The 23,704-nt window shown below is 40.5% G+C and overlaps 2 protein-coding genes across 2 annotated transcripts; one reads left to right on the top strand and one right to left on the bottom strand.

The window, feature by feature from the left end:
- The first annotated feature begins 2,713 nt into the window (after nucleotides 1-2,713).
- LOC126386540 (uncharacterized protein C6orf132 homolog) lies at nucleotides 2,714-15,401 on the top strand. The gene is made up of 5 exons (XM_050038939.1): nucleotides 2,714-3,495; nucleotides 6,522-6,610; nucleotides 9,853-9,943; nucleotides 10,701-12,792; nucleotides 13,761-15,401. The coding sequence occupies exons 1-5, from the start codon at nucleotides 3,414-3,416 to the stop codon at nucleotides 13,855-13,857; spliced, it is 2,451 nt and encodes an 816-aa protein (XP_049894896.1). The 5' UTR covers nucleotides 2,714-3,413; the 3' UTR covers nucleotides 13,858-15,401.
- A 2,951-nt stretch (nucleotides 15,402-18,352) lies between these two features.
- wdr77 (WD repeat domain 77) lies at nucleotides 18,353-22,772 on the bottom strand. Its single transcript, XM_050038929.1, has 10 exons — nucleotides 22,379-22,772; nucleotides 21,806-21,991; nucleotides 21,573-21,714; nucleotides 21,394-21,443; nucleotides 20,250-20,320; nucleotides 19,918-19,975; nucleotides 19,260-19,331; nucleotides 19,067-19,175; nucleotides 18,916-18,984; nucleotides 18,353-18,831 (listed from the first exon to the last, which is right to left on the bottom strand). Exons 1-10 carry the CDS (start codon nucleotides 22,485-22,487, stop codon nucleotides 18,684-18,686), a joined length of 1,014 nt encoding a protein of 337 aa, XP_049894886.1. The 5' UTR covers nucleotides 22,488-22,772; the 3' UTR covers nucleotides 18,353-18,683.
- Nucleotides 22,773-23,704: the final 932 nt, after the last annotated feature.

Raw genomic sequence — 23,704 nt, 5'->3', positions numbered from 1 at the left:
ACAACAAAACAAACAAAGACACAAACAAAAAACCTTAACTCAAGGTCCCCTTACTGTGTTTTTCAGGTGCTTACAATGGAATCAGCGGTTAAGCTTTTATAGTATGTTGTTATACTGTGTTCTTACAGTACCAACAAATAGTTCCAATACTTAAAATAGTGCAGTGATATCACAGTATGTAGACCAAAGTTATAAGATTTTTTAATTTAATTTAATCAATTCAATCCAATTCGATTCAGTTCAATTCAATTCAATTCAATTCAACTGTATGTCTTTGAGCTCTCTGAGACCTCAGAGACATCCTCCCAGTGCATCTCCAGTGACAGTGTAACAGGGCTGAGTACACTCACTATACCCGAGCACCCCGGCATCGTCAATGACTCCTACAGCAACAACGAGCCCTCCTCTTTCCTGTGTTTCTCCACACCTCACTCCTCCATCACATCTCCTTCGATATTCCAGAGACAAGAAGACCTCCAACCCCAGGGCACCACGTTCATCACAGCACTCTGAAGATCGTGAGCTGAATGCTACTCTATGCCGCAGCAGTTTGTACATCAGGACCAGGAAATGAAAATGAAAGGAGTCCAACTTCGCTGCACTAAGACTCAACGGATGAAGCTCAACTGTTTTATGACATTTCATTATCATTCTGTGAATTGGAAATTGGCACATTATATACATTACCATGATGGTACACCTGTTACAACTGTCACAATCTCAGCTCCTCATGACCAAACACACATGATCGTTAAGCTCATATAAACAGACAGTCTGTGAATGCTGTTGTAGGTTTGTTGTCAGGGGGTCAGCTCAGTCTGATCTTCTTGATCCTCTTTAGCCTTCAACATCATCTTCACAGTTATCCTGCTTACAGAGGTCACATGTTTCACCATCCTCGGGTAAATAATACCACAGAGTTCATCAGGTGATACCTGAGTGCGGACGCAGATCTATAATCAAGATTAAGAAAGGATTCATTACAAAAACTTAATGTTTCAACCAAGATTAATGAATAACTGAGCAAACATCCAGAGGGATTAATAGCAGAGTGCTAACTGATTTATTATGCTGAGGCTTCTAGCAAACTGTATGACAAAATGTTGTTAGAGGGTCATTGGTCTGGGCTCAGGACAAAAAGCGGATCATGCTTTTACAGTTTTACAAAGGTTTTACATCCAACACTGTACAAACTCCTATAAAGCAGGTTGGTGCTACTTCATATATGTAGGTATCACAAATGGGTGCTTTTGGATCCAAGGACATCTGTCACCAAAAAAGGAGGAAGAGGTTAGACTTGTAAATTACTTTGTTATGACTTACTGACAACGTAAATGAAAAGTCCAACCTCTCCCTCCTTTTTGAGTCACTGTACAAACTCCCACATTTAAAAAAATAAATAAATAAATAAACACAATAAATATGTAAAGATAAAAAGAAATAAAGCCAAAGTACCGTCAAAGAATAGAAAAATACAATAAAAATGTGATACTATAGAATAAATTATAACATGTCAAATATGTACAATGAAGATATATTCATATATATATTTTTATAACAAACACTCTTATGGATTTATGTTGCTCTTTTTATTTTGTTTAATTTCTCCATGTTTGACCATTCCCTGAACTCCCTGTTGTATTTTGTGGTATTTTATGTGCATCTGATGTGATGGAAGTGGTACTCAGGTCATTAAAGCAAAAATAGCAATGCCACGCAAATTTCCACATTAAAATTTCACTTAAATTCAACCAACTAAAACTTCTGTGCCAAGCATGTGATTGCAGTAGCTGAGGTGACAAACGCAAATGACCTTAGAGTCAGTGTTTGGTTGTTCGTTTCGGGTTACATGGCTGTACAACATGGCGGACTCCTTGGTAGAGGGCCTGCTCTGTAGATATAAACGGCTCATTCTAAGAAAACATGACTCTGAGATTCAGGTGATTATAAATGAATTAAAACATGGTAACAATATATTACAGACCATCAATGCTAGTAGATGCTCCTACAGCCTTCACACTGGACCTTTAAACAAACATACATGAATATAATCAACAAAATGTGCTGAAAGTATCAAAAGTAAAATTACTTATTTTGCAGACTGCCAGTGGATCATTCATCTTCTGTGACAGCTTATCCTGTTGGGGGTCGCAGGGGTACTAGAGCCTATTCTAGCTGACATTGGGTGAGAGGCGAGGTACACCCTGGACAGGGCTGACACATAGAGACAGACAACCATTCATGCTCACATTCACACCACCAAATTTAGAGTCACCGATTAACCTGCATGTCTTTGGACTGTGGGAGTACCCGCAGATAAAACCCATGCTGATACAGGGAGAACATGCAAAGTCTGCAAAGAAGGGCTCCCCCACCCTGGGGTTTGAACCAGGAACCAGGAACCCTCTTGCTGAGAGGCAACAATACTGACCAATGCACCAATGTGCCATGTTCAATCATCATTATTATTATTATTATTATCATTATTGATGCATGCCATGTAAGCAGTACTTGTAATGTTGTAGGTGGTTGAAGTGGATTTAATTTGAATCGCTCTATATACTTTTGGTGAGTTTAATCAATAATAATGCATCGTATTTCATAAACTGATAATAGGTTTTGTATTCAAAATGTTGCCTCTGAAATGTAGCAGTGTACAAGTATAAAAAACATACAATAGAAATGCATTAAGGTTGTGTTTAAGTACTGTTTTTGGGTAAATGTACTTCAGTTAGCTTGTTACTTTCCACCTGGGTCATAATTCAAGCTTTGAAAGGCGCTGTAGAGATAAAATATAATAAAGTTTATTTACTTATCATAGGAATTATTGTTTTATTACACATTTATAATCATGGGATTATAAAGAGCAGAATAGCCATTTTATTCCCCATCAGCATCTCACTTCCTGTTGAACACATAAAAACAGCCCCTTGGTGTTACAAAATAAAAGCCCATTTGGTTTTTAATCAAGCTGCTGTAAAGTCCAACATGTTCATGCTGGTGATAATCAAATATAAGCCTGATGTTTCCTCCAGATGAAAACACTGTCACGATGAGGAGGTCCTGCAGTGCAGATATATGGCACAGAGCTTTGAAGTGCAGCAGGTGACTCAGTGCGCAGGTGAGATTTGTGCTGGAATGTGTGTGAATAGGAGAGCCGAGGCCTCACCTGTTGGGAGTGTTTGAAACAGGGAGGCACAGTGAAAGGGGAGTGGGCGGGGTTAGCTCCATTTTCTCCGTCTGTCCCAAAAGTTTGCACCAAATCACAGGAGTCGGGTTTACCTGCTGCGCTGCGGCGGTGCACCTGTCGCCAAAAGGAGCTCACCTGCGCTTTACGTCGGATTTACCTGTTGATCGAAAATGCGTCAATAATCGCTTCCGACCAGTCGTATCTACACACTAACTGATCCATCATGATAAAGAAGGGAGCACGGAATTTTCTGGGTCGAAAGAACCACAGTCTTTTCGACACCAATATCAAAATCAAGGACATGGGTGAGTACACTGCTGACATTTCCCCTGACTATAACCTCATATATAATAAGTATACACTCTGACAATACACAGAAGAATAACACGACCTTTGTACCTGCTGTGGACACGGACAGAAGTGTTAAAGCCTCGGAGCTCTTATGCAAACTTCATGTTGAAATCTCAACAGTCTTTTAATGACGTGCAGATGAACAGGTGCCATCACACAGGAATATGAGTCATCTTTAAAAACCTGTTAGAGTCTCTTCTTGGCAAATCTGGGTGACCTTGCCTATGTGGCTTCACACTGACCTGTCCTCTGTCCCACACCACTTGTGTTCACTTGGTTTTTAGTAGATTTAGTGTTGCCTCAACAATGCTTGGAGGAAATAAAGGGTTGTGTAGGCAGAAAGGCTGGAAACTTCAGCCAGGTGGGAGAACTGGTGTAACTGAATAGCTGTAATTGGGATTATGTCTAAAATAGGTGGTTTCAGTGAGTTAGATAGACCAGTATTTAGTGTTCTGGCTTGTCTGGGTGCACTTTATGTGAACATGCCATTCAGCTGTAATCTACAAATCTACATTCACTTGTGCTCTCTTTTTCGGAATTAACCATATTATACTTTTGTTGTGTGGTGTTTTTTTTTATGAAAGAAAGACAAAAGCAGAAAAGGCTGATTTTTCCCCCCATAAAAAAATCTTCCCATAATACTGAGATAATAATCTTGTTAATTAAAAAAATGCATTCACTTCCACAGTAACCTCATATTAACCTCATGTACATGACAAAATGGTATGTAGTGGTGACTGTGGTATCACCTTGAACAGTGGTTCTCAATCAAGGGTCTTGAGGGAGTTCGGGGGGGTTTCAGATGGGGAGTATATTTTTTTCACTCTTTAATTCATGATGAAAGTAAGCCCAGTGTGAGTAAAAGTCATAAGAGTGACTATTCTGATCACAGGTTTTACCTCCTCCACGGTTACCTCCTTAACTTTAGCATAAATCCACATAATTCTGATCGTAATCATATCTAATAACCAAGATCTTTTCAGATGGAGGCCCCTGAAGCAAATGGAGGTCTGTGACCTAATGGTTATCAATTAAGGGGTCCTTGACATGAAAAAAGTCACTTATCTTGTCAGGGGCCACGGGGGAGCTGGAGCCTATCCCAGCTGACATCGGGCGAGAGGCAGGGTACACCTTGGACAGGGTCACCAGACTATCACAGGGCTGACACATAGAGACAGACAACCATTCACGCTAACCTTCACACCTAAAAAAATCACATCACTTTTGATTGGATAGCTTCATATCAATACAGCATTTTAGGGACTGGGAAATGTATCAGTATGGGAGCATAGTATAACATCATATAACAGTGTATAATAGATAATATAACAAATAAGTAATCTCCATTTGCTGAGGAAGACCATGATATGGTGTTGAAAGCTCTAGAAATAGATACTGAGTGGACCTTGAGTTCAGTTTTTTTAATTAAACACAAAATTTGAAATGATGTCCATGTATTCATAAGATTGTATGCTTACATTTAAGTCCACTTAAAAGCTTCACCACTGTAGTGGGATAACACCAGACAATATCTACTCTCACCTGTTGAGATCAGTTTACAGGTAAATTGCCCAGGTGCATGGGGCATTAGTTCTGTTTGATTGGCCAGAGCAGGAAACAAGAGGGATTACTATGCAAAGCTGCAACATCAGAGAGAATATTTGTCTATTTAAATCAGGCAGGTGCACAAAAGGGAAACTAATGATTTGGTTAGACTGGTTTAACACCATGGGCAGTGTACTCCCTGTAGTCACTCACACTGAGTTGATCCCACAGTTGTATTTCATTTGGACACCATCATATGTTGTGCATGAACATTACAGTGACGATGTAATGGTTATACTTACAGAGCACAAGAAAAACACTTTCTGCTCCTTGATTAAAATGTGAAGGCCTTTGGCCATTCTTTAGTGAAAGGTGTTGCTGTTGAAGGCAGACAGAACACGCAGACTAATGTTCGTCTCGGTGACAAGTTTCTGTCAACAGTCACTTATTGGACAGACAAGATGAGACGTAAGGAGCGACGAAGGAATGTATAACTCCAGCGACCCCAGATATTATCAGTTAGTTAGAAGAATGTTTTCTGCAGCTGTCTGTCAGTGGTACTGTGTAGAGCTAAAAGTTTAGTGACGGGGTCTTTGTCTCACGCTAGGACTGAATATCCCTTTGAACTTAACACAAGTCATTTGCACCAACAGTGAAGAATTATTTAAATATCTCATTGTCACTTTGACTTTAAAATGCAGGATCATTATGCCCTGCTGTTTGCACTACAAACAAGAAATATGTTTCACACTTAAAAACATGTGATACCAATGCTTTTAGGTGAAAAATATAGACATCTACCAATCATGAAATGAATTTGCCAAGCAACACATCAAATAAACTATTTCTATTTGGAATTATGATTAACATTATCATGTCTTGTGCTACACGTGTTGTACTTTACTTCAGTTACCACCATGACTGAGCTTTCCCTTCAACACAATAGTGAAATTTAAACAAAGATTACAGTCATCCGGTAACTAATTAGTTGTCAACAACAAAACTAAACTTTCACAGCTCATGGGGTCACACAGTGGATCGTTAGGTTGAGTGACAGCTACTAAGAGGCCACTTTGGTGCATAACGTATCTCATTACCTGCACAAATGACATGAAGGTGCTAATCTTCACCTGAGAGAACAATAGACAGGTGGACATTGTGCAGTTTCAGAGGGTGAAATGTGCTCAAGAGGCTGTCGGCATTTTGGAAACTAATGGATTTCTAGAGAAAAAAGAAAAATCATAAAAACTGCATTATGTCAGCTGTGACGTGTGGTTATTGTTGTTTTAAACTGAGACATATCTGTGTTCACACTAACCCCATTGTTTGTGATCTCTGGCCAAATTACTCACTGAGCTCTGAGCAGAGATTGATTCATGAACTAAAACTTGCTTTGCAAAGGTGATAAAAGTCTTTTCCCCTTTTTTTCCCTCAGACAATGTGGAGCTGAATCTGGAGTCATCAGTGATCCCAGAGTCAGGAACTGCCAGCGTGCGGGCCAGACCCACCGTCAAACACCACTCTGTGAGTAGATTTACTGCAGATATTCACATTTATCACTCAGTCTCTGACACTGGAATAACAACAGATAAGTGTGTGAGCAGACCCCACCCTGCTGTTCACCTGCAAATGAAGGATTACTTCATCTTGTGCTCGGTATCTGCAGGGCCGCACAGATGCAAATGAACTGATAAAGGACAGTTTAGTGTTTGACTGCGTTTGAATCTGGGTCAGCTTAAACAGACACAGGGACAGGACACGTTACCAAGTGTTGATCAATCCTTTGTTAATTTGTAGACAGAGCACTGGTGTCAGTTGAGTCTGGCAATGTTTGCATCTGTTTGGTGAAAGCCACTTTCCCTTAATAACTAGAACATACGTTAACATGCTGAACACGCTAGCATTTTTCTTAAAATCATTTTTAGTATGGCTGTGAAAGATTGCGTAACTCACAACATATTATCCACAATACAGATGGTGTCACCATCCAGGTACGTTACATATACACATACTGTAAAACAATATCTAAATCTGCAAAAAAAAAATCAAGAGTTAGTCATAAACAGTACAGAGCCATATGCATTTAGTTATTTCTGTCTGCAAAGTTAATTATATATTTAATAGAAACAACTATACTGGGCACCAGAACTCAAGTACTGTACTGAGTTACGTAAAGTCGCCTTGTGTAGTTTCATTTTATATTACATTATACTTTTACTACGCTTTACTGCTACAGTTATCTGGCACCTACAATCATTTGTAACTTTTCATATTTATATTTTACATTAAATGATTAGCTTATACAACACAATATGTTGTCATAGATTGAATCAGTGGTTCTCAATCTTTTTGAATTGTGGCCCCTTGTAAAAAAAGATATGCCAAGCTGGGGTCCCACATGTACATTACGACAATCACAAGGGCCTTCCTGCAGCATAATAAGCAATTTAGCTTTTGATAATCAAAGTTCATTTTGCGAATCATACTTTTGTACTTTAACTTAATTTTGAATGCGAGACTTCAAAATAAAATAAAAAGCAAATAAAAGCACATATAAACATCTGTAAGGTATTTGTATTTTTAAATTGTGGTATTGGTACTTTTACTTAAAGCCTCTTCTTGTAACTTCTACAAAAATAACTTTTGTCATATTTGTTGAAACTGTCACTACATCCACACAGCAGTACACGAGACAATTAATCTATGAAGAAAGATATTGTCCCTCCTCGTCCTCTTATTGCTTCTAATGGCATTTACTAGAATCTACTGATGCACACCAAAGACAAGCAATCACAGCCGATGAGTCTCTAACGCAGCTGTCAGTCATGTCAATCACAGGTCATGAACTGCGGTCAAACTGCCAAACTAATCAGTGCTGATCAAATATGAATCAAGAGTCTGTTACTGTATTGCCTATTTCTTGCTGCAAATGTTTTCAGACACATATTTCAGTGCACTGTTTAGCTGTACAATGAGAAAGTTTATGACCTGGTGGATGGGCTGTGCTTTGTTTTGGTCCAACATGGCGGCTAGGTCACAAACTCTCTCAATTTACAGCTAAACAGTACATTGAAATAAGTTTCTGAAAATATCTGAGGTGAGAAATGTAGTAACAGAATCTTGATTCATATCTGATCAGCGTTGCCTAGTTTAACCGCAGTTCACAAGCAGTGATTAACATGATTGACAGCTGAGTTACAGACTCCTCGACTCTGATTGGTTGTTTTTGTTCATGTTCATTCTAGCAAGTGCCATTAGAAAACAATATACGGAGGCAGAATAACATGATATTTTTCACAAGTTATCTTTCTCACACACTACTGTGTGGATGTAGTAACAGTTTCCGCAAATAGGGCAAAGTTATTCTTATAACAGTTGCCTGCTGCAGCTTTAAGTAAAAAAAATTATATACAGTATACATCTTCCACCACTGTAGATATCCAAATATACTGTCCTGTTTTAGGGGAGAGTCACCTTAACTCATAGCCTTACACTAGCAGTCTGTATGACTATCACGCCTCCCATCGTCATGGCGCAGATATGGTTCACACACCTCAGTGTTTGGGAGTGTTGTGTGAATGGCATGTGCTGGACGTGGCACACCCAGCAGCTCATGGGCAGGACAGCTGGGACTGCTGCGGCAGGTGAAAATGAGTCATAGTGCAGGGAACAAACACATGAAATCAAACTGGATCCTACGCCATCGTTAGTGACACGCCCTCGGCCTGTGAGGCAGTGTTCATACCTTTCTAAGAAACTACATCACTGATTATTACCCAACAGAGAGTCGTGTCATTTAAGGCGTGCTATCCGGCATTAGTCCAATTTATTTTAATCTCAAGTACAAGCATTTAAAAGGCTGAGAAGCAATATACCAGTAACTTCTAGACTGTTATCCATTACCAGCTTAATGAATAAAGCTGTTTTTGAAGTGAAACTGGTGCCATCTTGTTGCTTTACTGTGTTAGCAGGTTTCTCAAAGAGCCCGCAGCAAGATGATGTCAATAGGTTCACCAGTAAAAATATGTTGCCGCAATGATTTTTTTCCCTTTCCCTTTTGAAGGGCATATACGCCGTTAACTCTCCTGGTCTTGTATTGTGTCAACACAGTCTGTGTTTATTTTTGGTGGCATTCGAGACATGAGGAAATCTCCCTCCCTCACATACACACATACAAACACACAGGTATCTAAGTGACAGCCTGCAATTTTCTCAGCCAGCCAGGCTCATATTAACATCAGGAGAATGTGATGAATAATAGGTATATCCTCTGAATCACCGAATGTTCCTCATGAGTGAAGTACGTGTGGTGCATGAAAATGATTCCTAAACTTCCACATCAAGTCAAGGCAAACCTGAGAATAGCCTAGTATTTTTGTTACAGAATACGGGTTAGTAAAACAAAGAGTTGTATTTTCTGTCAGAACTGCTGTGCTTTTACTCTTTTTACAAGATTTAACTTAAAATTAGTTGCAAATAAGGCATTTATTCATAGGTTCCTCATAATACCAAGACAAAAGAGCCAGTGGCATTATTTGACGCTTTCGTTCTTTTGATGCCAATAAAGTAGCAAGTATTGAACAAGCAAGTCTGTTTCCAAAGAACACTGGGTTCCACAATAGTTGGGAACTGGTTTGTTAACTTGTCACTAAAGATAACCTTTTTTCAGCGCCTCTAGAACAGGATATAGCGTTTATGTCATGTTTACTGCTGTTCTTGAACCCTGCTTTGTTTCGTTTGTCTCAAATGTGTTTTTTTCCTCACAGTCCTCCACTGACAGCTTTCAAGGGTTTGCCGTCCCGACACCCAAAGTCCCCCTCCTTCCCCCTGTCAACGGTCCAAAGATCAACGGTTCAAGTGAGCATCTACCTACTTAAATATGTGCTTTATATGTTTAACGGAAACCTCATGACCCTGATGAAGGCCACAAGCCGAAACGCGTCGGTCAATAAAGTTTCTTTTCCATACCACAAGTGTTGCTGGAGCTCTTTTGACTTTTTTATGTTTAACGGAAACCCCAGAATTTCATTATTTACACTCTGAAGGACCCAGATCATTTGTGGCGCCTTTACTCAGACTCAGTTGATGGATCACAGCAATAAGAATGTCTCTGTAAAGGGCTGAAATGCAGGGCAGGTAAATGTTTGTCCAGGTTGTTTCTCAATAACCCTTATGAATGTGTCCAAACCGCCATACCAGACATATTTACAGAATGGGAGTGTTTGCGTTTATGGGAAGAAGTGGATATCATTCATTTAATTTTGGCTGTGAGCAATCCTAAATCTATGCATGATTACAAAATTGCTTGTTTATCAGGTCTCAAACTCTAGAATGAATTTCAGCATTAAATGCTGATTCTTTATTATCTACTTTTCTCTTCTTTTTTTAAGATGTCTGCTTTTTAGTGAGTTTTTGATAGTAGAGTGAAAGCACATGATCATATCCAGAGACAGTTCAAGAACTTGTGTGTAAATGCTTAAAACATGTACAATTTTGTAAAGGCCCCTGCTGCACCATGTGCTGAACTTTTCTCATTTAATTTTAATTTTTACATACTTTATTAATCCCCAAGGGGAAATTCATGATTCATTCTCTCTTTTCTTTCTTTCCACAGTCGGTGGAGATCACTTGTCCAATGGATCTGTTATATCTGTGCCTGACCTTGTGGAGGGGGAAATATTTGTTCCTCCTCCTCCCTCTACGGCACCTCCACCCCCTCCAGGCAATTTTATCCCTCCGCCAGACTTCATGGGTGACCTGAACACTCTAAATTACGCAACCCTTCAGTCTCCTTCCATGCCCTCTTCAGAGTCAGCCTCACCAGGACCCTTCATGAATGGGGAAGACTTAACCTTCATAAAACCGCCACCAATGGCCCCACCAAAGCCTCCATCTACTTGCTCTAGTGGCTCTGTATCATCCGTACCCATCTCTACTCCATCACTTGTCAAAGTTCCTGATCATCCAGTCTTTGCCCCTCCACAACCCCCCTCTGAAAGGCAACACAAGAGTCATAAGAAACCTCCTCCAAAACCCATAAGACTGTCCTCTATACCGACACTTGACTCCCCACCACAGACTCCTGCCCCACCTCCACCTGTGCAGACACCCACACTGTCCACTTTCAATCCCCAAAACACAGCAAAGCTTTACAATAATCCTCAGACCTCAATTCTCAGTGGGTATGAGGAGCATGATCCAAAACCCAAGCAGATGTTACTCCTGGAAGATTCTCCTTCTGGTAAGTCTTCCCCAGTGCCTGCCCAGGTTGATGGCAAAGCCCCTGAAGTGACTATACCATCTAAACCAGTTCACAAAGATGTCCAGGAGCTGAAGGAGACCTTACAAATTACCCAACCCTCCCAATCACCCTTGCCTGTACCAAACAAGGAGGCTAAAACAAGGATAGTTTCAGCAAAGCCAGAAACAGACAAGCCTCTCCACACTTCACATCAGACATCGCCACAGCTTCAGAAACTGAACGGTACTCGTGTGAATTCAGAGCCCATCGAGGACAAACTCGAAGGATCTCCAAGTCAAGGTCGCAGATTCAGTCCATTAATAGATCGCAAACTGCGCAACCTGAAGAGCAGTGAGACCAGTGGGGCCCGAGATGGACCTGCAGCTTCCCCGCTGGCTCTTCTAATGGCGGCTAAAGAAAGGGACAAGCACAGATCACATCACTCTGTGTCGCGGGAAAACAGCGGCAAGAAGAATGAGCAGCCCAGTGCAAGCATTCACCCCAGTGACTCCAGTCCCAATTCCTTTATCGTCACCCCAAGATCCAGCTCATCCTCTTCTCTAACATCTCTAGAAAGAGTGCAGGAGAGTCTTAAGTCTGTCAGTCCTGTTGCACATACGCAAACAATTCAGACTCCAGAAAAACCCAGCAGTTCTGCTCTGGTCAAGGATCAGACAGGATCCCCCGGTTCAGCTTTCAGCAGGATGGCTGCATCCCTGAGTGCGACCAACCTGGTTGAGCCAAAACAAAATGCAGTGCAAAGCCCCTCAAAGTCTCAACCCACACAGCAAGAGGATTTGAGTATGCCAGTACTCCCTCCGCCGCCAGAGTTTGATGATTTTGATGACTTCATGGAGCCCCCACCTTCCATCCCTCCACCTGACCCTCCCATGAAAAAGGCACCAACACCAACTGTGTTCAATCTCCCTCCATCTCAAGTTCCACCTCCTCCTCCATCTCAAACTCCTCCTCCTCCTCCATCTCAAATTCCACCTCCTCCTCCATCTAAAGTTCCACCTCCTCCACCAACTCAAGTTCCACCTCCTCCTCCAAATCACATTCCACCTCCTCCTACAAAACCCAAACCTCCAGCAGCTCCAAAACTCTCACCTCCTGAAATCGATGTCAAACCAAAGCAACCACTACCGACGAAACCCAAGGTGGCCTCTGCTCAGCTACCACCCAATCTTTCACCCAGCCAGGTCACACTCCTGAGCATCTTACAAAAGAAGATGCTGGAAATGGACCACAAAATGGCCCCAGCGAAGGAGGCAGAGTCCAGTTCTGATGACTGGGGCACCCCCTTGTCTGAGGAGGAAAATAAGGTCCCTGTTTTCCCCAGAGCTACACTACCGAGTAAGAATTACCCAGCGGGCAACAAAGCAGCAGCCATGAACATGCAGGAGCTGGAGGATAGAATGGCCAGGAAATATCAGGACACCTCCTCACTTAAAGTTCCCAACAGGTGAGACTTCCATCGCTCAAACATGACACCTTGGGCCTCATTCACTAATATGTGCATAGAAATGTTTTTATCACCGTGCGTATATCAGTGAATCAGAATCATTCTGAATTGACAGGCGCATGTCCGCTACTTGCAATCAGTAGTCATGTTGTAGTGTCAATTTCCTAGTTATTTAACCCTTTGCCTTTTTAGCGCATTTTCAAAAGAAACCAAACCAATTTGCTCAGATTTCAGAGGTTTAAATGCTTGTGAGAGGCACCTGAATGCAGCACAATAAAATGATGTCTCCTTAGGTTTCACAGGGTTGATACATTTGACCATTGCACTAGTTAAGTAACAGTTTTAAATATTGCTGTCTATTAAAGCCTTTTTGATAAATGTGGATTTGTACGCTTTGCATTTAGTCAGAAGGTATGTATTTACATTTTCCAAGACAGCCAGGCCTTCATCACATGTGCGTACGCATAGAATGAGGTGGTTTCTAAATTTGTTTGCAAAGTGGGGCTGCAACTAAGGATTATTTTCATTGTGGATTATTCTGTCGATTATTATCTTAATTAATAGATTAGCTGTTTGGTCAGTCATGAAATGCTGAAAGATGTTGATCAGTGTTTTCCAAACATTCCCAAATGTCTTGTTTTGTCCACAACCCAAAGAAATTAAGTTTACTGTGACAGAGGAGTAGAAAAACCAGAAACATTTACATTTAAGAAACTGGAGTCAGAGAATTTTGACTTTTTTCTTAAAGAATTACTTAAACCGATTAATTGATTCTCAGATTAGTTGGGTATTCAGTCATTGACAACTAATCGATTAATCTTTGTAGCCCTATCGCAGAGGACGAACAAGTTCGTACGTGTGGTTTAAGCACAGGTTTGAGGGTAAGCACTGTTTGGGAATGAGGCCCAGTAAACCCAGTGTTTGTGTAAAGTATCAACTCACAGTCATAAATGTGTTCTTCTTTTCAGCAATGGAGTGCAGTCAAAACATAAGTATGGTATGACCTTCACAGTTCGGCCTGGAACCAAACAGCCTATTACTCCATACAGAAGAGAGGACCCTTAGTGAGATGTCTTCATGACATAGACGTTCTTCTGTTTAGCACAAATTGCATGTGATTGGATAATGTGAATTTTGCATCAGAGGGAATTTGAACAATGGGGGAAAAAGCACTTTGAACAAATGAGGTTAACAAATATGTTAAGAATGTCTTAAAACAATGGTCTGAATGTATTTCTCGACCGCTGGAGAACACACCATCACTGTCAAATAGTGTTTTCTGTTTTTGTATTTTATCTTTTTTAATGTTTTATTTTCGCTGCTGCTGTTTTATTCAGTATAGATGTATATGTTGCATATGTTGCCTTTTTAAAAAAAGCATTCAATCGTGCCACATGGATACTATTCATAAACAAATTCTATTAATGAAATTCTTTATGCTTAAGTTATTCACAGCTGTAAAATGTATGGTGAGTGAATTAAAGCCATAGTGGGTAACTTTTATAAAAATAACTGTCATATTTGCTGAAACTGTCACTATTCATCCACAGTAGTACATGAAATAGATCACAGCCGAGGAGTCTCTAATGTAGCTGTCAATCATGTCAATAACTGATCATAATTTTAGTTAAACTGTCAAACTTGGCAGCGCTGATCAAATATAAATCAAGATTCTGTTACTGTATTGCCTATTTGTCACCTTAGAAGTTTTCATAAACACATTTTAGTGCACTGTTTAGCTGTAAAATGAGAAAGTGGGTCTGGCTGGTGGGCAGTGCTCGATTGTTTTCAACATGGCAGCTGGGTCACAAACTTTCTCATTTTACAGCCAAACAGTACACTAAAATGTGTTATATTATTATATATATTATAGACTCCTCGGGTCTGATTGGTTGTTTTCAAACAGCCTCTGTAGATTCTAACAAATGCCATCAGAAGCACTATGAGGAAGAGGAGGACATGATGTTTTTCACACACTATCTGTCTCTTATAATACCGTTTGGATTTAGTGATAGTTTCAGCAAACATGACAAAATTAACTTTCAGAAAAGTTACCAACTGTTTCATCGACATTACTCTCTGCAAATTCCTGAATAAAGTCTTTGACAGATTTATCTGTAATCTTGATTATAGAATACAATAATAATGTACACTGTAATTATGGTGCATCATGCTTTAGTTACATGTCCCATAACATAAATGTCCTTTCACTGTTACATGTATTACGTAGGTCCACTGTAACGGAGCCAACAGACGACTGTGTTTATCTCTCAGTAGGATAGTTTCTCATATTTATTGATCAAGGAAATGTTCTTCTGTCTATAATAATGGATATTTAATAGTTATTTTACTGTGGTAAAATTTGTTTTAATGTATCTATAGTTGTGTTTTTATGCTGTACATATCAGTTTATCTGAGATTACAACAGAATTTAAGACATTGTAAGATGTTTTATGTACATGTTAAGGTTGTATAATCAAAATATTTAAAATATTGGTTATAAAAAGTAAAATATTGGTTATAAAAAGTCTTTGAGCAGAGATGTTCATCTATGACAAATGTTGTCCAACAACTACATAACCGGAAAATAAATCCAAGCAGTAATTGCATCTTTAACAAGTGTCCTAGAGTGTTTTTTTGGGTTGTTGTTTTGCCGTGCAGTATTAAGCTTTTGTGTTTTACTCGAAAAGACAACAGTTCAGCTGACATGATGCTTTTGGGTATGCATATGAAAAGAGAAGGGAGGCATTAACATAAAGACTTTATTCAGATATATCTCAATGTTTTTTTGTACAGGTCCTAGGGCGGTCAAAAGTTCTTGCAAGATTCTGTCATTGCATTGCCTCAGTTTTAAGAAACATAGTTCAGTGTACAGTTTAGCTGCAAAATGAGAAAGTTTGTGACCCTGCCACCATGTTGGAAACAGTCAGGTAAAAACCAAGCACCGCCCACTGGCTGAGGCAAACTTTCTCATTTCACAGCTACACTGTAGCTCTAAGCTACTGAGCTGGACAGTTTGACAGTAATTCATTAGAAGTGATTGATGGCTGCGTTAGACATTCCTCTGCTCTGATTGGTTGTTTTCCAACAGCCACAGCTGACTCTGGCAAATGCCATTAAGCAGCACAAGAAGGAGAAACATGTTTTTTTTCACAGATTTTCTGTCTCATACTACTCTCAGGATATAGTGACAGTTTCAGTAAATATGACAAAAAGTTATTTTCATAAAAGTTACCAACTCTTGCTTTAATGATGGAGGCAAGACAGTGTTCCTGAACTCCTGCATGATGAGCTAAATATTGATACTAGTAATTAAAATGCACCAAAACGCTACATTGTAAGTAAGACACGTAACTTGGCAAACACAGCATGATTACGTTTAAGTGTACTATGTTGGCCACAACACCTGTGCTGGTGCCATGTGAAAACTATGGCATCCAAGTTCAGTCTATGTCAGACCCAGGTCAGACTACAGATTAGCAGTGACACTATACAGTCCCTGCTACTCAGTGTACAAATCACACATGTAATCTTGTTTACCTCTGAGCCAACCGCCCACACATGAACAGATAACACACAACACACCACCCTATGTTGACCCAGCAGTGGGTGCAGGGGGTTTGCCTCAGTCACATTGTTTTATTATTACACAGTATACAGCTATATATGATTTATAATATATGGTGTATAGCAGGGGTGTCAAACATTTTCTTTTTCTTTTTTTTTTGTGGTGATTTTTTTCTGTTTTTCGTGGTAATTTTTTTTTCCTGAACGAGGAGACGAGATACTTCAAAATCTCGCGAGAAGCTCCCACCTGGCACCTGCAAGTGATCCCTGCATCCATGGTGACTCCTGCTCATGGATGTATTTTGCATCTGTGCTCCTGCTCCTAGACAATTTCAACTACGGGGTCAATAAGGGTAAGGCACGTAATTAGTTACACACAGGGTATCTTAATCTAGCTATGTTTTCGACTGCATCCTTCTAGTGTAGGGCAATCGCTCAATGTAACAGGTTAGGTTGACAAACGTGTATGGGCATGATTTTACAACCTGTTACTAACCTAACCTGTTACCTCTCACTGAGGGCGAATATCTGCGCGGGTCATTCTCGCGGAAAAATATTAAAGTTGATTTCATGGGTTCTTATGGAAGTTTGCACACTGGGGCGGAACTTTCGTGCGGTGAAAAAAGTTTCCGCCCAGACCCACGCGGAATTCGCCGCGGAACTACACAGCTGGGCCAATGAAATTGTTTGTTTATAGTGAAGTTGCACAGACTTGGGAGAATCCAAAATCCAGTCAGGCAGGATAGTATGGGAGAAAGGTTGATAAGCCTCGTTTCACAGCACCCCGTCCTTTTTGATAACAGACGGGATGATTGTATGAACAATGAATTAAAGGACAACGTCTGGCAGTCCATTGTCCAGCTTGGTGGCTGCGGTGAGAAGTGCTAAAGAACGTTGATGTTAATGCTTGTTAAATGTTAGCTTGCTAGGTCGCTGCTGCTGCTACTCTCGTCCATGTTCACCCACACCCATTCACGCAGCGCGGACTTGGAACACAACAACGCGAAATTCCGCACTGCACCTGTGTGTATGGTTTAAACGCGGAAAAGCGCTGTGCGAATATTCTGCAAATCCGTCCCGCATTTCTGCATCGCGGCAGGGAGAATGAGAGGCCGTTTACACCTTGCCGGCTATTTTCATAAACGGACATTTCACCGTCTCCGTTTTCAAAAAGATCTTCGTTTACACTTACCCGTGTATATATACACAAGAGCATGCCAAACCTGTAGGTGGCAGTGTAACGAGAAGCTCAAGCCTTCCATGTATCCATTGTCACCATAGCAACATAGGTCGCACTTTTGACAGAGGCGCAAGTTCCGGCGCATACTGTGACGTCGGCTACCTATAACTCCGTTTATCTCCGTTTATTTCAGTTTACATGCAAACGCACAACCGGAGTTTTCCAAAATCTCCACTCTGGCCGGAGTTTTTTAGAAAGACAAGTTTTCAGAGGAGAAATCTCCGTTTGCGTGTAAACGAAGGGCACAAACGAAGGAAGATGTCTCCGTTTATCAAAATCACCGTGTACGTGTAAACGGCCTCTCAACCTTAAGGCAGAGAGGGCAGCAGCAAAGACCCCCCATGGACAGAGCAGAGCAGCATCAATGTCAAACAGAAATGACATTGATAAGTCAGACAAAACATGAAAAGGAGGAGCTGGGGTGGAGGCAAGTTACAAAGCAGCTTGCAGTAGAAGCAGCAACAGTAACGTTAGGCAGGCCAGAGCAGTTTAAATAGGGCGCCCTGAATGAGATTAGCCAACTGGTTGCATAGAAAGGAATCATGTGATCAGCTGACTCCCTTCCATCAATCAGCTGCTCCATCAGTTGAATGGGCTGTTTGAGATCAGCTGATGTAGCTGGGATGTGAGCTGAGCTTGACATCGTGTCCTGCCTGAACTAACGCTATGCTCAATTTTCTTCCTATCGTCCAGCATTATGTCAGCATACAACAGATTCCAGGAACACAAAGAAATATCAGAATGCTCTTGCTATTACAACATTAAGTTATCTTTAATGTAAAATGATGCTTGATACATACAAATGGGTTGCCTCAAATGTAAGTACACACAGAAATGCTATACAGTATGAAGGAAGTGGATGGAGAGAGAATGTAACGGTAGAGTAGCGTAGTGCACTGAGGCCAAGAGCAAAAGTCTAAATGTTCTGCACATATCTGGATTACTAAATGACAATGAGTCCATATTTCCTGACGGATGTATTACATTTAACTGTTGAGACACGCAAAGACGCCCCTCAAAAATAGGGGGGAGAGTAATTATCTTAAAATGTACTCTTTCCGAAGAGTGTGAGCATCTGTTGGGTCTAAGAGGAGGAGTCGGGGGCTTCAGCAGCCGGACCCACCGTGTGGTGAAGCACAAGGTGATCCCAGCCTACGGTTGTGAGTGTGTTGGAGCCACCGTGCAGCCAGCACACACCTTTGACAAAGTCCTGATGTTGCCGATCTCTCAATCTGTAGAACAGGAATGCATGATAAGTGTTTTGAAATGCTTCAGGAGGTTGAGCATTTGTTTTAGTATGCTGTGAAAGGACTCACATTTCTTGCAGGTCAGAGTTCATGACAGCGAGGGAACAATCATCACTTATGGAGGCTAACAAGGAGGCACTGGGAGAGAGGAAAAACTAGTTATAAGTTTGTAAAGGAGCAATGTAAGAGCTAATGATGCTATGGTGCAATTAATGTTTACCTATGTGTAGAGAAGGCGAGCCCATTAACTCTGCGGCTGTGGACGTTCTCCACCCGAGCCGGCTCTGTTCCCAGGAAATCCTTCACAATCACTCTGCCCAGCTCATCACCTGAGGCATAGGAAGCATGATCAGAAATACAGGGACTGCCAATTTAATGTCTGTATCAATCAATGCTCTGCTGCTGGGCCTTACCGAAAGCAATGGTGCTTCTGTGGTGGGGGTGCCAGGCTACAGTGGTGGGGGAGCATCTGGAGGTCTCTACATCTGAGACAAGCAAAAGACGACAATGGAATACAATTGAGAAGATGCATTACCATTAAATTATCTATACAAACTATTTGATTCTGGGATGAACAGTCACAAGATCAAGGTTTGTTTAAATCAGCTGGACAAACAACCATTAGGTAGCCATCCGACACCGGCACACTGTGAGGATGGATATAGAGGGCTTGGTGAGGACGGAGTATCTACTGCAGCAAGCGATTTTGACTTGACCAGCAGACTTCACAACAAGCTGATTGGCTGTTCAAACAGGTGACGTGCTTTATGTTCTAAAACCAGCTGCTGGCAATTTGACCAATGGAGTTGCAGGTGACATCGAGCTCAGACCGCCAGTTCACACTACTGCAACTTTTCTCTGCAACATTCTAAAACGGTTTTGTCTAGTCGCGAATCTTTGGCCTGATTTGGCCGTTACTTTAAGGGTATTGGTACCATAATTTCTTTAAACAATACCCAGCCCTACTTATCGTTAAGCAATACTAATTTTTATTGTAGTAAAAATTAATTTCAAATCTGTCAACAAACTGGCAAAAATGTCTGGTCCTGGTTCTTTGGACAAGTTGCTCACCTATTCTTGAGGCTGGTTTATTTGGCTTCCTCCTGTCCCACATCAGCACACGGCCATCCTGAGAGATGAAGGATAACAACAGGTTGAGTCTGAATAAGGACCAGTATAATCTTACAGTTCTCTTTCTGCTCTTTGTTTCTGCTGGACTATGTGTTGGTGCACAGCTTTGACTGCAGCTTTCTAGTGTTACAGCACAAGAAAAAAAATAACGTCATCCTCACTAATATGCACATTTTTATGCAGCAAGGTGGTTCAAGATCTAGTTCCATTAGTTACTGTATGTTAGGTGTTTGTTTACAACTATGCATGCAAACTGCTGATTAGTATCTTACTTGACCACAGGAGATGAAGAGAGACTCATCTGTGGGGCTACAAGCAACACAGACAACTGGCTGTGTGTGCGCTGGAGAGAGAAAAAGTTAAGGGACATATTTAATTATGTTTTCTTCCCATCTTTGTTAATACAGTGTCTCAGGAATGAGTCCTAAAAGCCAGAAATGAGTCAGCACTTTAGCAGTCCTGGTTCCCTTGCCTTGAAGTCAGCAGGATTTTTGAAATGGTTTTTGGTTAGATGCCTGAAATAAGGTCTGTGGTTAACACGAGTTTAAGGGACTGTCACGTTGTCTTCTATGACATAAAATACGTCAGTAAATAACCTCCTTGTGAAATCTGAAGCTGTTGTGTGTCTTAGAAAAGGTGGTTGTTGACGAGTGGCTACATGACACTACAGACGTCATTGACACTTTTCAGCCTTGTTTCGGTAGTGATGTTGAGTCATGCAACCTTGGTGTAGTTTCTTTATAGCCTCATGTTAGCTTTTTACTTCTGGCAGTTGCATTTAGGCTTCAAAAATCATATCATAAAAGTGGTGTTTATTTGAAGATTATCTTGCTGAACAAAATGTTTAAGTATCATAAACTTCTGTTTGCCAGAGAGCTTATTTTCTGCAATAATCCAAAATCTAATGGAAAGACCCCACAGGCTTTTTGACGAGGGAACCAGGGCAACACACACTTGAAATGTCCTCCCTGGGGCACTCTATAACGACATTTATTATGCAATCATACTTTTGCCAAAACTGTAGAATGCTGCAAATTTATTTTAATTATAGAACATTTAATATGCTTTAAAACGTAACATAACAGCAGTCAATTGGGGGAAACACTGCAGAATTGTCTTAATTCAAGTCGTTTATGAGAAAATGAAACATTTCAAAAAAGGGCTAAGACACAGTTTTAGCAAATTATTTAAAATAAATCTTAGATCTGCACCAGACGAGAATCACCAAATGTGTTTTTGAAACTTTAAGACGCATGAATCAATATAATAGTTCTGTTTTACATTTCACTATAAAGATTTAAACTTTGTGACAAATATAAAACAAAAACTTGAACTGACGATAACTTGATTCATTAACAAAAAAACCCCCCATCTAATTATTACTATTTAGAAAACCTGAGAGCAGTGTCCCCTTACCATGGTAGGTAGTGACAGCTGTCTCCTGACCGAGATCCCAGACTTTAATTCTGCAGTGAAGAAAGGGGAAAATGCATTTTGAGGAGAGACGGGCGGAAAAACACAAAGCTTAACACATAATCGATCCACATGCTTCTGTTCTACAGCTGTGCATGTATCCATGTAAAACAGGCTCTCACCGACAGTCCATGCTCCCAGTAACGGCACTGCTTGCTCCAGTAACTGGGCTCACTGAGGTAACAATGTGATCATGCTCATGTTTGGTAAAGCGATTCACCAGCAGGCGCTCATCCTCTGCCAGCTCCCACAGCTCCAAGGCACCTGCACAGGAACCAGTCAAACAAAATCCAGTTTAATACTCGAGTCTTAAGACCAGTGCTTTAATAAAAATTGTTAGGAATCTGCTTCTGACCTGAGTCTGATGCAACAACGACAGCCTTTTCTGACACCCATTTGACATCTGTGACTCCAGCCTCAGTCTGCACGCCAGCTTTGCAGAGTCCCTCATTGGGGGCCTGCTCAGGGTCACTGTAGATCCACACAGATCCCTGCCAGCTCCTGCCAGTGAGGCTGGAGGCACCGAGCAGCAGAGTACCATCTGTGAGGAGAGACAATAAAAGACAAACATTAGAAACACATTTATTTTAATGCTATCTTTACAGATAACTAAACTGCATTATTAAGAGTCACTCTTTAATTCAGTTAGCATCCAGTCTACACAGCATCTTGTATCTAAGCTGCAAAATGCAATTTGTTTGCCTATCATCAAGACACCTGCTACAAACTGAAGAACCTAGCTGGGCTGCTGAGCATGTGCACCTTTAAAAACAGAGTCTTATTTATCACTTTGGTTTATTGTACACACACCAAATCACCAGAGGACCCTTGAACATCAGCACATATGTAAACAGACTCAAACAATAACCGACTAGCGGCACCACGTGTTTACCTGTGTAACATTCAGCTAGCTTCTCTTGTTACCTACCTGCTCTGTATTGCGCCGAGCACAGGTGCTTCTCCATGCACGCTGGAGCATTGGGGGGGATGTTCCACCGGTTTTCCTTGATCATGCTTGTATCCACTGCACTTTTCATTCAGATACCGCGCCTCTCCAGTGGCTACAGCTCTAATTATCCGAACAACTTTAGCGCGAGCTGTACGTTAGCTAGCTAGCTGGTGCTGTTAGCTCGCAGAGACAGCACCGGTTTCCTCTTCGGTTTATTTGGGGGCAGATAGCTAACACGTTAGCTTGAGTTTGCTGGAATTAGCTGAAGTTGTCGTGTCAAGAATGAATGTTCGAGTGAATAGCAACACATGGGAGCGATGAACAGACACTTCCTGCCCCGGGGCCTCCTCTTCTTCTTCGGTGGTGGTGCGGCTTCTTCTTCTACGTCTTATTTGAGAGTTTACAGCAGTTGGTGCTGTTATTAGTGCAATACTGCCATCGTGTGGAGATACCGAGGACATTTCATTGATTTAATTTAATTTAATTGTTCTGATTTATTTAGTTTGACTCATAAACAACACTCAAATGATACTCTTGAGCAACAAGTAAAAACAAAAAAACACATTTTCATATAAAATATATAATTGTATAAAACAAAGCATTAAAATAAAATTGTATTATGAACTTATTGTTATTATTATTATTATTATTATTATTATTAGTAGTAGTAGTAGTAGTAGTAGTGCTAGTAGTATTATCATAATACTACTATAATATATAGCACAATTCATGCATAAAATGCAACACATAAAAGACAAAACATTTGTGATGGAGAATGATAAATTAAAATTATTATGTATATTATTTAAATTATTTATAAAATAATAATAATGATGATGATAATAATAATAATGATGATGATAATAATAATAATAATAATAAACCAAAAAATAAAATATAAAGTAAAATTCAGTTAAAACAACAGGCTAAGATAAGATAAAACAACCATCAGTTAAAAATACATTTCAGGAAAAAGTATGTTAAAAAAAGATGTGTCTTAAGATTACATTTAAAAGTTTCATCAGATGTAGAGCCCCTAAGACCCTCAGGCAGTCTGTTCCAGAGCTTAGGGGGCATAATTTACAAATGCTGCCTCTCCATGCCTTTTAGTTCTGACCTCTGGAACAATCAAAAGGTTTGAGTCAGAGGATCTTAGGGACTGAGCATGTGCATATATGTTGACTATGTCAGATATGGGCCTGGCCAACCTGAAATCCATTCCAAACCTTGTGCCAAGAAAACATAAAATTCTCTGTCCTATTTAGAGACAATTTAGAAATATGCTCCGTAGGCTTCTGTGATCGT

Source organism: Epinephelus moara, chromosome 24 (genome assembly GCF_006386435.1).
Source record: "Epinephelus moara isolate mb chromosome 24, YSFRI_EMoa_1.0, whole genome shotgun sequence".
In the NCBI taxonomy this organism is placed as follows: domain Eukaryota; kingdom Metazoa; phylum Chordata; class Actinopteri; order Perciformes; family Serranidae; genus Epinephelus; species Epinephelus moara.
Note: the sequence above shows the minus strand (reverse complement) of the source record. Positions and strands in the feature narration are given on the sequence as shown.